Raw genomic sequence first — 14,880 nt, 5'->3', positions numbered from 1 at the left:
AATGTATGTGTATTAGAACACATAAGTGTATGCACATGCGTGTGTATACATTGGTTTATGAGTGTGCGTGTGTATATGAGAGGGGGAGGGAGAACGCTTGTGTATGTGTGTGTTACGTAGTGTATGTAAGCGAAGATATCTAACATTGCCTAGATAAGAACCTATCCTTAACTATCAGCACCACTTCCTGTTCGGCCATTTTGAAACACTCAAAATAAACATCACGTGAAGAAATTTCCCGCAATTTTATTTTCTCAGTCTTTTCCCATCTTAAAGAAACATAAAAAGATAAAATCATACGGTCTTTTCGAGACAATGTTTGACCTTTATTTATTTACATTTCTGTTTCTCAAGCATTTTCAATAAAAAACCGAAACCTTCATTTAAAAAAAAAATTCTATGCTTATTAAAAATTGTTTTTGATTTTTTAAATTTAATCTGTTTATTATTATATCTGTGACAATATATTGATTGTAAATGCAATTTTGGATATCAACAATTAACTTTTCTCTATTTTATGTAATTTTATGAAAATGTATATTTTCAGAATGATTATTTTCTTCCTTGCTTATAATATTTTCCTCATATAAACAACAATCGAGGTATGTCTCACACCAAATGTTTGTTTTCACGAGGATTATCATTCAAATTCTGTCAAGATTGAGTTTTACCATTCACCTACGGGTCGTTATAGATCGCAAATTGATTTAATTAAGTGCCTACCTAATCCAATGAAATCATTAGCTACTAAATGGTGAGCAAGCCGTAGTAGCAGTGGTGTGTTTTGGCGACAAGGAAGTACTACAGTAAGTAAACAAGATAACACTGGACTGATAGTAATTCGCTAAGACAATCATCTTGTTTATAAAATAAATATTATATTGTTTATACAGAAGACAATTGTTTTTATTAGATTGTATAGCGAAAATGTGAGGTAAATGGTTAAAAAAATGTATTAGTACACTAGATTAGAAATGATATATTGGTTTTAATTTTGGCACAAGGCCAGCAACTTCAGTGGGAGTTAAATCGATTACATCGACTACCAGTACTTAACTGGTACTTATTTTATCGACTCTGAAAGGGTTAAGGGTAAAGTCGGCCTCGGTGGACTAGTTGCTTTCTTCATCACAAAGTCAACAACTAAGAAGGAGCAAGTGGATGCAGCCCCGATGAACCCCAGTAATTATGCGAAAGTTCTCAGAATAGCCAGTACCTATTCTTCTGGAGTCTTTGTTGAGATTCTTGAAGATGTACTATTTGGGGATACTATATGCTTAAGCAATTTTCTCAAGCAGTTGCTGGTAGGTGGTGTCAAAGGCCCTTTCAGAGTTCACTATTCTAAGCACTGTTCCATGATTTCTTAGATTTGTGCAAGAGCTGATGGAATGAAGTTTACCAGATTTTAGGTTGCTCATATTGCAGAGTCTTTATATTTGCAATTCTGACTTCCCCTTCTTCTAAGTAGTGATGGCCTCATAAAGAGTTCCTACTCCACCCATTAAGAAAGCCCCTCCCTTTTGTTGCCTGCTTGGCATCCAACTTCACACAGCACATTCTTGGCCAATCCCCTCCAAATATCACCCCATTTCTTTTCTCCATCAAACACCCATCCCTGCCCCAGACACACGCACACATGAATACACACATACCAAATGCAAAAATACTTCAAACACTAGCTCTAACAATGTCCCTTCCATTACACTCAGATGTTGTATCCCATAACTCACTGTTATACTGAGTAAGCTCTTCAACCTCTTACTCACTATGGGGATATTTCTTGGTATTTGGAAGCACTCCTTAAACTGCCTCATGCCAAAGGAAGGCAGTCCCTCTGACCTTACCATCTCTCACTCTATTGCATTTATCTCTAATACCTCTAAGGTAATGGAGACAACCATCATCAATGGTAGTCTCCAACACTTTGAATCTCTCTCTCTCTCTCTCTCTCACTCACTCACTCCTTATTATACAGCTTCGGCAGAGCCAGATCTACTGGTGACCTACTCTCTTACGTCATTCACCAGTGGGCTCTCACTTTAGAGAAGCTCAGTGAAGGCAATGTTGTTGTAGATGTCAGCAAAGCTTTCAGCCATGGCCTGGTATGCAAATCTCTTATCAAAACATCTCACTTTCAGGTTTCACCCATCTCTCATGTCATAGGTCAGTAGTTTCTTATATGATTGCACCATTGCAGCATGTGTTGACACAGTTCTTTCTGCCCCACTTTCAATCAAGCCTGGTGTTCTCCAGAGTTCTGTTTTGTCCCCGTCACCTTTTCTTCTGTACAATGTGAAATGTGAGCAGGTGGAAAACGTCAGGTTGGTGCTGGGTCTTCGAAGAGATTGTGATTTTTTTAAAACTGAAGTATTTAAACCAAATATAATATATTTTAAACTTATTTTTCAAACACCAAAAACAAAAGCCTGTCTTTGTTGCAATTAGGACTTTGGGTTATTAGTAAGCAGAAACATTAATTATAAACTACTGGGAAAAATTATCTTCTATCAGATTAAAATTATCTGCTGTTGAGTTTTACTTTTTTTTTGAGTTTTTGCAAAACACGAGGAAAGGTGTTTATAAAATACTGTTGAGTGAAATGAGGTCACTGGAATACTTAGAGGACACTGGACTACAATGGGGGATACTGAATTATAAAAAAAGTAGCAGTGGACTACAAGAGGGTGTTGTACTTCAAAAGACGGTACTGGACTATAAAGGGAAGTAAGGGACCAGAAAAGGGGACAATGGACTACAAAAGAAGGCTATGGACTACAAAAGGGGGCAGTGGATTACAAAAGGGGCAGTGAACTACAAAAGTGGACACTGGATTACAAAAGAGGGAACTGGACTGCAAAAGGGATTAGTGGGCTACAAAACAGACATGGAGATATAAAGGGAAGGAATAGAGTGGCTGGACTACAAATGCAAGGCAGTGAACTACCTTCACATCAGAAATCTTGCAACACAAATTGACAAACGTACCTCTGTTCTTTTTAAACTTTACTGCACTTAAAACCAATTTCGCCTCCTTATAAATCTCTGCCTCTTTTTTTTAGGCAAGGAAAGCAATGGTTTTACTGTTAGAATTGTTCACATTTTCATTATTGTAAGAAAGAGTGAGTCACTAAAGTTGTACATTTGACACAGAAGTGTCACCATACTTTAGCAAAATAAGATAACAGCTATTCATACAGCTACTTGACACAACCACCAAGTAAAAACAGCCTGAAACTTGAGTTTGACTTATCTACTGAACTAATCCTTTGACATGACTTCATAAGAGACTATCATTTGACCTCAATAGGGGTATGTAGCAGAGAATTGACCGAAAACTTTACTTATTTCATCATGTGACCATTCTCAACTGATCAATCTCTACATTAACTGATAGTGATCTGAGCCACATTCTCTCTATAAAAATAATAAAATTTTGAACACTGGCCAGAAATTATACAGTTTGCAACACAACTCCACAGCCCTCAAATCTTACACTTTTGAAAATCAAACAAATATGAAACCGGTTATATGTATTATTATTGGTTTCAGTTTTTTGGCACAAATCCAGCAATTTCAAGAGAGTAGGTAAGTCGATTAAGTCAACTCCAGTACTCAAATGATATTTATTTTATCAACCCTCAAAGGAGGAAACGCAAAGTTAACCTTGACAGAATTTGAACTCAGAACATAATGGCAGAGAAAATGCTGTTACCAGTGTTCAATGAAAAACTAAATACTTTTAGTCTGTCAAGGGTCGACCAACACATTGGAATGTAACTCCTTTCTGGAAAATTCCCGTCTGATAAAATACCCAATTAACCAGTTACAATTGTAGGGAAGATTAAACAGGGATGGGGGGAGAAATTACCATGCCCCCCTGGAATGGTTTTAAAGTTTTCAAACTTGTTCAAAACTATGATGATGAAAAAAGAATATAGATGCAAAGTGTATTTTGTCTTACCATTTAATAAAAGAGCAGACAAGGGTGAAGACAACACTTTCAAAAACTTCAATGATATTTAGTAGTAGTGGAGTAATTGTCATTTTAGAATTACTGGCGTTAGGAAGGGCATCCAGCTGTAGAAACTCTGCCAAATTAGATTGGAGCCTGGTGGTGCCATCCGGTTTCACCAGTCCTCAGTCAAATCGTCCAACCCATGCTAGCATGGAAAGCGGACGTTAAACGATGATGATGATGATGATGATATAAAAGTTTGTCAAACTGACAAATATACGTTATTAGCGACGGAAGCAGTAGTGGTTGTGCTTTTAAGCTCAGTACATCTACACGAGAAGCTGCAGTATTGAAGGCGAACACGGCAGTTTTGTAGCTTTCTATGGTATGTCCACATTTAAATATACAAAATACTTTTCTGACAAATATAATGATTGGCACAGAGGTTTCACCGAGTCAAGGGAGATAATCAAATTCCGAATTACCTCCCCTGATAGATAAGCTTTCTTCCTCACAAACAAGCCAGAACAGGATTGTTGTGTGAGGTTGTTGTGTTTACTGAATCAATTCTACCATAGAAACACTCTTGAGCGACACTTGCCGTTTTAGCTGATAATCAGTTAACTCGCCTGCATAACTAACGAGCTTTATTTAATAACTTTGTATCTCCATAACGTCTTATTTCGTAGCAAATTCTATTTATTAGACCCCGAAAATCTGTCATTGATACAAGAAAGCATGGCTGACGTCAGTAGTGATTACATCGCAACTAATACTGCCTTCGCTTCGGATGGAAATAACTCAGCAAATGCTGCCACTTCTTCAGATCCAAAGAACGTTCAGGATTTGACGAATTACGTAAGTATTACATGTTTTTTTTTCTTTCCTATCCATATAATAATGCTTTGATATACACAACAACCGACCTAACTTTACTTTCAGTCTAGTTTTACCATCCACTTTACGCACCAACACACACTAATTAATCTGATTAAGCCAAAGATGGAACCACTTCTCTATATGGTCTTTCTTGCTCTTTTATTAGACTTCCATTCACATTTACAAGGCTGTGTACCAATACTAAATCGACTTCTTACTGTTCGATTACTCTATTATTTTGTCAACTCCGGAAGGATAAAAAAGGAAAGTTCACCTGTGTATTATTTGAACTCGGCACGTAAATGATCGTAACTAAACAACATAAAGCTTTTTCTCTGATACCTTAGCGATTCTCGTATTGCACCACTTATTAACCGACTACAAATAGCTACCAAAAACTCCCTGTGAATTATAATAGGCACCGTTTTGGAAAAGCTTACGTATAGGGTAACATAAAAAAGGGCGGTGTGGTCACGGCTGGAATGGCTGTGGTCATCACAAGCCTGTCTACTCCATCGGAGCTAACAACCTAGGGTCGCACCACAATATTTAAATAGTTAATTGGAAAGTTGAACCTCATGCAGTGAGCCAAAAAAAAAAAAAAAATTAACATTACGTCCGTACTTAATAGTAAACTCGTTAGTTTTTCATAATTAACACTAATCCTAACTACCTTGCTTAGTACTTGGGTACTTGGTTTCCATTTTTTTTAAAGCCTGGTGTGGAATATTTTTCTGAAAGTCATTTTGTCACCTTTGAAAGGACAAAACAAACGAAACTTGCTCATCTTGAGTCTAAGTTTACCAAGTCCAAAATGTTTATCAGTAATAACAGCTCTGTCTCGTGTAATTCTTCACTAAAATCTCTTCTACCATTTCTAAGTCCTTACTGGAATCAATGTAGACGATAAATAAACCATTTAAGGCGATTCTTTGGCTTGTGTAACGTTTTCAAAATGAAAATAGCTCTGGTTTAAAGATATTGTTTTAAAAACATGTCAACCTTACCTTCAGATAATCTATCATAGAAACCCTTAACAACCAAAAGATAAACTCCGAGTCGAGTAACAACTGAAACAGACTCAGCCTTAAATATTTATTGTTCCGGTCTAACGAAATAAACAATACGGAGTACTTGCTTGCGCTTAATTAAAACTCACACCAATGAAAAATTACCATACACCATTTATATATATATATATATATATATATATATATATATATATATATATATATATATATATATATATATGTATGTATATATGTATGTATGCCTATATGTGTGTGAATGTTTTTATCTTAAGTGAAAATAAAAGCAATTTTGCATTAATCTGAGGGGTTACTGTATGCTTTTGTAGAGTATAAGTTTATTTTTTAAACGAGAATATTGTTAATACGGACTCCGAAGTTTCGGCCAGCTAAACAGTCCCACAACGGCTTAATTGGTCGAAACTTCGAAGTCACTGTCAATATTCCTGCTTATGAATATGTGTGTGTACATACACACATGCAATATGACCATGTTGGGACACCCCATTCAGTCACATCAACGCCTACACTTCCACAGTCTATTACAGATAGACACTTTCCTCTTATTATTTGCAACGAACTGTAATTTTATATTTTACAGATAATCTTGTGATTTGTTCCAACCTTTCCTTGTCCTGACTGCATCTATTTTATCTCTTATTTCTCACAAACAACATCCTGTTACTTAGTTTCACCCCCCCCCCCCCCCTCTCTAGGAAGTTAGAACTGAATAGTGGACAGTTGTAGACAAAAGCAAAGATGTGAATGGAATTATGGAAGTCATTAATCTGCTATTTAACTGATATTATTTAAAATTCTGTCCAAGTCAACTTTATTTCTCATCTCACCTCAGATTTCAAAGTACCATTGGAATCAACGAAACATTCTCCCTCCTAACTGTATAACCTTACATGTAATGTAAGAAGTTGCTATTGTAATCATCATCGTCATCATTTGACATCCATTTTCCATGCTGGCATGGGTTGGATGATTTGACAGGAGCTGGCCAGCCAGGGAGCTGCACCAGGCTCCAGTTGTCTGTCTTATTTGGCTAATTCTTGTAATGAACAATCGACCCCTATAAATATTTTCAGATTAATTTTAATTGATTCTCATTTAGTTTTTATCTTTACTCATCAAACCTTTACATCATAGAACAATGGATGAAATATCTCAACAAATAAAGAATTTTTAAAAAATTCTTCTATAAATTCCCTGAATTTTGATTCCATTTGCAAATGCTTAACATATCAAATAAGACTATAACAAAACAGGTTCCATTCAAGTACTATAATGGTTTATATTTTTCTCTTTTGTATAATTGCCCCTTTTTTGAGTTATTTTGATTCCATGGTGCTGCAACAGAATGTGAAGAATTTCAGAGAAAAGGAATTGTCTGTGTAATAATAACCATTGTTCTGGCAAATTGTTCCGCATCCCACAAACCAAATACTGTGTGTGTGTGTGTATGTGTATATTGACATAGGATGGTGTTGTTGTAACATGACATATGGTGTGAATTGGGTACTTTTTATCAGATGTCACAGAGGCCATCTTTCTCCAGATTTTAACACAGCTAATTTCCTTTACAGAGACACACAAATAAAGGAGAGAATTAAACCTCAGTACCAGACTGGTACTTTATTTATTGACCCCCAAAAGATGAAGCTTGACTTTGATGAAATTTGAACTCAGAGCTGAAACAATTACAATCTATTTGATGCTCTAATAATTCTGATTTGGTCACCTTTATCATATTTATCATCTTTTAACGCCCATCTTCTATGCTTGCATGAGTTAAACAGTTTGACAGGACTGTGTCACACTCCATTGTCTGCTTTGGCATGGTTTCCATGATGATTAGATGCCCTTCCCCATGCCAACCGCTTTACAGAGTGTACTAGGTGCTTTTTTTTTTATTGTAGAGAGAAGATTTAATCACTGTAAAAAAAATAGACCCAAAGATGAGACTGGGCAAGAGCCAGGTCTCCTTCAAAGGAAAAGCAAACACTGAATTTTATATGTTCATTTTAATAAACCCGCAGATAACTGTCCATTGATTGTATGTGAGCTGGTTCACCTAGTACATGTTGGTGCAGGAATAAAGACGATGTCTTTTTTTTCTGCAGGTTCTTAACAACTGTGCACCCCACCACACTCTCCCCAGGTGCTGTCCTAATCAAAGGGCCTAATCCTTTAATCACAGGATTCCAGTAAGGTATGAGAGGCCAGATCTGGCTGGTCTGAACATAAAACAAGTAGAGTATTTGGGCCAGGTATGGCCATGGCCAGTTTAAATACTAAAGGGCTTAAAGTGGTTCAAACCAAACTTTAATTGTATCAACTTGCTCAGATTCTGGAAGGGCTTTTAAAAGTATTGATCTTCCTAGCTTTTGGACAGCATACAAAGGTTATGGGCCCTGTCCCTCCTTATCTAACCCATAAATGGAAAGAAAGAATAAAAAGTTCTACTTAATTATTTGATAGTTTCCATTAGGAAAACCAATCGAGTGTAAGAATGTCCTGTAAACGAAGCAACAGCTCTGTTTAATGAGCATGTTAATAAATAAATAAATATATAAACGAATTCTCTATTATTTGTGCTTCACCCCCCCCCCCCCGTTTACAATATAGATTTAGAAATGTTGTAAGCAGGAGCAGTTGTAAAGGACTGAGTCTCCACTTGATTTGCTGCTCAGAACAAGGGGAAGTCAATAATATATTAAGACTATTGTTGTGTGTGAGTGTCTAACATGGTCAATAAAACTTGTAGTTATAATCTTTGTTTTTCTCCATTGTGTTGTCTGAACATGTCCCTAGGTTGTTTGTGTGTGTATATATGTGTGTGTGTGTATATATATATATATATATATATGTGTGTGTGTGTATGTGTATATGTATACACAGATGCACACACATAAACATGTATTCCATTGTAGTCACTGCTTGCTATATGATCAATTGATTGCTTTTCTTCTCTCTCTTCCCCTCTCATAATTGTAGTCCTGCCTGAGCTTGTCTTCTGCTGTTTGTATATATATATATATATATATATATATATATATATATATATATATATATTTATTTATTTCTGAGTGTTTGTGACAGAATGTTTTTATATTCAATATTCTGGTACTAGAGTTACCTGTCGCCTGACAGGTTCCATTAGGAATATACTTAGCTACTGTCAGCAATGTTGGGGAATGTTATGCAATAAACAATAAGTGGTTGCTTACGCGATATAATGAAATACATATTTATTTCATATATGCATATTTATATATCATGGTATTCCTGATATTGACCAGCGCTGTTGTTATACATCGCTGGTCACGATGCACTTCAAATTATTATAACCTTCAAATGATGCTGCTCTGCTGGCTGGGCAAGCAGGTCAACATCCATCCTTTGATCGGAAGGCTACTCTGTTGCAGTGTTACCCATTTTCAGCTGAGTGGACTGGCGCAACATGAAATGAAGTGTTTTGCTCAAGAACACAATGTGCTGCCTGATTCAGGAGTCGAACCCACGATCTAGCAGTTGAGTAGGTACATGCAGTTAGTGCTCAGGTCAAATATATGCCTCAACTCCAACTTTGAATGGAGGAATGTGATGATAGTTGTCTAAATGAAGATTAGCTATTGGCAATGTATCGATCAGGTTGGTATATGAATAATAGAACAAAAGGAGAGATCAGCAAACAACAGGTATTGGTTCGGATTATTACATATTTATACAACATACAGAGATATTGCAACTATTAAGAACTTCCATGGTGGAACTTTTACTAATCTCCTGCGATTCATACTCCCTGCTATGCAGTTGTTGTTCTCTGTCGGTTGTATATTTATCATGATCTAATCTGATAACTGTTGTTTGCCTATCTATCCTTTTGGTCTTTGGTATATACATATGCATACACACACACACACGTACGTATGTATGTATGTACGTATGAATGGTACAGGATTCATTAGAATCTAGGCACATCATCATGTAGGATGCTAGGTACCATAACAAGTTCACAGTGAGGTAAACACTATGAGGTGTCATTTGTTGGTAGTATACTGCAGGTATATATATATATATATATATATATATATATATATATATATATATATGTATATGTATATAAGTACCAAATTCAATATTAAACTGCAGATCCAACTCAGGGTTGGTTCCAAGTGTGGCATAGGTATAAAAGAACACCGGGACACACAAGGGGATGATAGAGGACCAAGGCTCCAGCCGGCTTGCTGTGCTTGAAAAGACATATCAAGTTAAGTAAAAGCACAGTTGCCCTTGCATACAAGCTCGTCCTCTCCAGCTGAGTGTCCCTAATCTTACAGGTTTGTAGGTGCCAGTACCATGTAAAAAGCAACCGTGTCAGTACTGCGTAAGAGCACCCTGTACAGTCTGTAAAGTGGTTGGTTGGCATTAGGAAGGGCATCTAGCCATAGAAATTATGCCAAAACAAACATGGAGCCTGAACAGCCCTTCAGCTGGTCAGTTCCTGTTAAACCATCCAATCCATGCCAGCATGTTAAATGATGATGAAATAGGGTTTAGAACTTACTGCAGCTGTTTTGGTAGCATTTTATTGATGCACCTATAGATTAACATCACAGCATCATTCCATCATGCTCTGATAAAATTTTAAACATGTATAAACAGGCAAGAGAAAGCCTTGAACGTGATCTGTTCAACAACTAACATGTTGAGTAATATATACATATACATACACACACACATACATGTATGTGAATAAAAGTTATTATTTGTTTGTTTTGTGCATTTATTTCAGTTTGTTTTTGTCATTTTCTTATAGGTTCAGTTGATTCTACAACAAATGCAAGATAAATTCCAAGAAATGTCAGACAAAATCACCGGAAGAAATATCTTTTTTTCTAAAAATTGAATATTGGTGTTCTGCTAGCATTGGTTTAAATTTTTCATCTAGCAACCTCAATGCCAGCACCATCATTTTCATCATCATCCTCATGCTTTTGTTTCCAAGTTGGCAAAGTTTGGATGGGGTTCTTCTGTCACAGTGTCTCATACGGTCAAACCCATCAATTATATAATTAACTTAGCTGCAAGCTGTTCATCTTGGTGTTGATTCTCTGGTTATAATATGTGGTGTCTAATGTATAGATACATATGCATGGCTGTGTGGGCCAGCCAAAGCCTTGTGAGTAGATTTGGTTGACAGAGACTGAAAGAAGCCTGTTATATGCAAGTATCTATGTATGTGTGCTTTACTGTCTCCTTGCTTTGACTCTGTGATAGTTGTAAACAAGTGTCACTGACGTGCAAGTAGAGTTCTTCATTTCCAGTCTTCCATGTTTTCTGGTTGTGGGGAAAATTGCTTTATAAAGGTATCTATTGTGTGGTCGCCATTATGCAACACTGCTAACCTGTCACCTCTTTACAGTTCAATGTTGAGTTGGGGAACTTAATCCTTAATAGGTCCAATAAATATATACACACATGTATATGTGTGTATCAATTAATGAATACCTGGCAAGTGTGCAAATTTTTTCAATACTATTTGCAGCAGTAAAAGAAACGTACATATGTTACGTATTCATTTATGCCACTTGTATTTATTTCTTTATTGCTTACGGGGCGGGGGGGTTAAACATAGAGGGGACAAACAAGACAGACAAAGGGATTAAGTCGATTACATCGATCCCAGTGCATAACTGGTACTTATTTAATCGACCCCGAAAGAATGAAAGGCAAAATCGACCTCGGCAGAATTTGAACTCAGAACGTAATGGCAGATGAAATATTGCTTAGCATTTTGCCCAGTGTGCTAACGAATATGCCAGCTTGCTGCCCTTTATGTCACTTATATTTATTTTGTCTTGTATTGAGTCCTTTTTGAGTCAATTCCCTTTCAGAGGAAATCCATGAACAACTTACTATATATATATATATATTTATATAAATAAAAATATGTGTATGTCACATATACACTCACACCCACATGGGAATTCCAGCACCCATGACTGACGAATTTCGTCTATGATCTATCTGTATACTTTTAGGCACCAAACCCCTATATGAGAGGATCTCTCAAGGCTAATAGTGCCGTATTCAGTGTTCTAACAGGGCATCCTTGTTAAGTTGGATATATAAAATATGGTCTCATTGATTTGAACCCAGTCATGCCTCAGCCTGTTTACAGTCAACCAGTAGAAACCTGTTCATTTCTTGTTGCTATATAAACTACTTAAAGCTATGCCTGGGGTTTAGGTGCTTTTGTTGTAATGTCAGTTTTCTGTGTTAAGTTATAGGGACTGGTTGACTTACGCTTATCAAATCTTCAGTTTTTTTCTTCTTACTTTTGTTAGTTGTTGTGTTACCCCATTTGTATTGAAAGGCATTGTGTATTTCAATTGATTTTCAAAATAACAATATGCTGGGATTTACTAAAATAACTAGTTACTACGTTATTAATTTGCAACATAACAAAATATTCTTAGATACATTTCTGATGGAAGGATTAATTTAAGTATAAACATGTTGAGATTAAAATTTTGTGTATTGCAACACCAGGAACAGTCTGAAGTGTGTTGGTCACAAAAAGGGTTAAAGGGAATTTTATAATTATGTTCTGTAGGGACACAATGTCTGTTTGGAGGAAAAGGTGATTAAATGCTGAACCGATTAAGTTTAAACTTATCCTTTGAGGAGATTAATCTTTGCTACAGGATAATGTATGCCATAATTGTGTAATTTCCTATATATATATATATATATATAGGTATGGCTGTGTGGTTGGGAGCTTGCTTCCCAGCCATGTAGTTCCAGGTTCAGTCCCAATGCATGGCACCTTGGGAAAATGTCTTCTATTATGGCCCCTGGGTCAACAAAAGCCTTGTGAGTGTATTTGGTAGACGGAAACTGAAAGAAGCCTGTCGTGTGTGTGTGTGTGTGTATATATATATATATATATATATGTATGTATGTATACACACACACACATATATATATATATATATATATATATATATATATATATTATACAGTATGTGTGAATATTATTATATGTGTGTGTGTATGATATTTGTATATATGTTTATATATAATGTTTCTTAGCTGAAATATTTTGTCTTGTGCTGCCATTTAATTAACATTTTTTAGTATGTCATTTGATTATTTTCCTTAACTTTTGCTACTGGATGAAATGGCAAAACGAATCGATGACCTGGAGAAAAACATTGCTACAATAATGACTGATGCTGGATTGGACAACATTGAATAAGTGTGACTGGATTTTTTTTATCATTGATGTTTAAAATATTCCCATGTTCTCTCTCTCTCTCTCTCTCACACACACACACACATCTCTTATGAATGGAGCAGCAGCAGCAACAACAGCAGCAGGAACATGGTGGTGATGCTGGTGGTAGTGGAACAGAAGTTGTATCTTTATAACCACATAATGATATAAAGTTTTTTCTGATTTGTACATTCTGCTTGCACAATCCATTTTGGAGTGAGTGTCTTTATCTTCCTGTATTCATGAAACTAACTTGCAAACTATGAAGAATTAAACAGACATGATTTACATTTCATTGTTTTTGTTCATCTTTCTCTACTCTCTTACATTTTACGGAGTCTCTCTCTTCCCGGGTTTTACTGCTTCACTTTAACTTCTAACACAAGGCCACATTGGTTGGATAGAGGTGGGAGTGATCGATTTTATTAACTCCCCCGCCTCCAGGAAGGACAAAAAGGCATATTGAGTTTGATAGGATTCGAATTCAGACTGTATCAATTTGTAAATCTAATGCTAAAAAGCAGTCTGTTCACTATTTGCATTACTTGAGAAAAACACACATTATCATTTGCCCTCCTCCTCTTCTGTGGGTGGAGGTACATGGCTTAATGGTTGGGGTGTCAGACTCATGATTGTAAGTTTGTGGTTTTGATTCTTGGACCCAGCAACACATTGTGTTCTTGAGCAAAACACTTTGTTTCACGTCTGCTGTCCACTCAGCTGTAAAAGGATCACCCTGTGACAAACTGGTGTCCCTTCTGTGGGGAGGAAACCAGGAAACTGGCCCTCTTTATCCTCTTCAATCTAAGAATACAATCTATTAGCTGCCAGTGGGAGCACTGTAAACTAGAATTTAAAAAATGAGCATGTGGCAATCTGTTTCTGTGATCTGCACAATAACTGAAATCATTTCACAGTTGTTCAATAATGCCTGTTGTAAAGTCATGAATGTCACAACTTCCTGGTGAAAAGAAAGTACGGAGAGTACTAGAAAGTTCAACATATTTCCTTCTCAGATTCACACACTTATTGCAGTGGTCCTACGGTTTTTCTAAGCCCTGTAAAAGAACTCGGAAGGTTGGGCCTCCAATCAGGTCTTTCGTGATACCCTTAAAAGCCAGGAACTTTTCAGCAGCCCCTTGTATTTGTAACAAGTGTTTATACAATAGACATATTACTGATAACTAATTATTTACATGAAGTGAAATATCAACTAACTTGGTGCTCTGTTTCCACTTGAGTTGTAAATTTTCTATGGAAATAACAATAGAGCTGATTGTTTAGTGATTATCTCTGGATGTTAGATTGCTTATTGATCACCTACTCTACTGACTGGGCAAACAAAGCTAGTGAGATCAATAGTGAGGTGTGTATCGTGACATTGGTGACACTATCGTGCCCTCGGCTAATGTACTTAACTCTTACAACAGGTGTGTTTTAATTCATTGAACATTAAATAATTTTGAAATATACATCAGCACAGGTGTAGCTCTGTGGTAAGTAGTTTGTTTCCCAACCACATGTTTCTGGGTTCAGTCCCACTGTATGGCACTTTGGGCAAGTGCCTGCTACTATAGCCTCAGTGGATTTGGTAGGCAGAAACTGAAAGAAGCCAATCATGTATGTGTGTGTGTTGAAAAGTTCCTGGCTTTAAGGGTTTCGCGAAAGGCCTGGTTGGAGGTCCAACCTTCCAAGTTCTTTTATGGGGTTAGAAGAACTGAAGGACC

The 14,880-nt window shown here is 36.4% G+C and overlaps 1 protein-coding gene across 1 annotated transcript; it reads left to right on the top strand.

Moving 5' to 3' along the window:
• Positions 1–4,438: 4,438 nt before the first annotated feature.
• Positions 4,439–13,443, top strand: LOC106869216 (uncharacterized). Its single transcript, XM_014914862.3, has 3 exons — positions 4,439–4,813; positions 10,691–10,757; positions 13,050–13,443. The coding sequence occupies exons 1-3, from the start codon at positions 4,694–4,696 to the stop codon at positions 13,133–13,135; spliced, it is 273 nt and encodes a 90-aa protein (XP_014770348.1). The 5' UTR covers positions 4,439–4,693; the 3' UTR covers positions 13,136–13,443.
• Positions 13,444–14,880: the final 1,437 nt, after the last annotated feature.

This window comes from Octopus bimaculoides, chromosome 20 (genome assembly GCF_046866305.1).
Source record: "Octopus bimaculoides isolate indiv1 chromosome 20, ASM4686630v1, whole genome shotgun sequence".
In the NCBI taxonomy this organism is placed as follows: Eukaryota; Metazoa; Mollusca; class Cephalopoda; order Octopoda; family Octopodidae; genus Octopus; species Octopus bimaculoides.
This window is presented reverse-complemented; position numbering and strand designations above follow the sequence as displayed.

Coding starts and splice junctions, on each gene's coding strand:
- LOC106869216 (XM_014914862.3), top strand. CDS start 4,694: ATGGCTGACGTCAGTAGTGATTACATCGCAACTAATACTGCCTTCGCT. Junction 4,814..10,690: donor TTCAGGATTTGACGAATTAC/GTAAGTATTACA, acceptor ATTTTCTTATAG/GTTCAGTTGATTCTACAACA. Junction 10,758..13,049: donor AGACAAAATCACCGGAAGAA/ATATCTTTTTTT, acceptor AACTTTTGCTAC/TGGATGAAATGGCAAAACGA.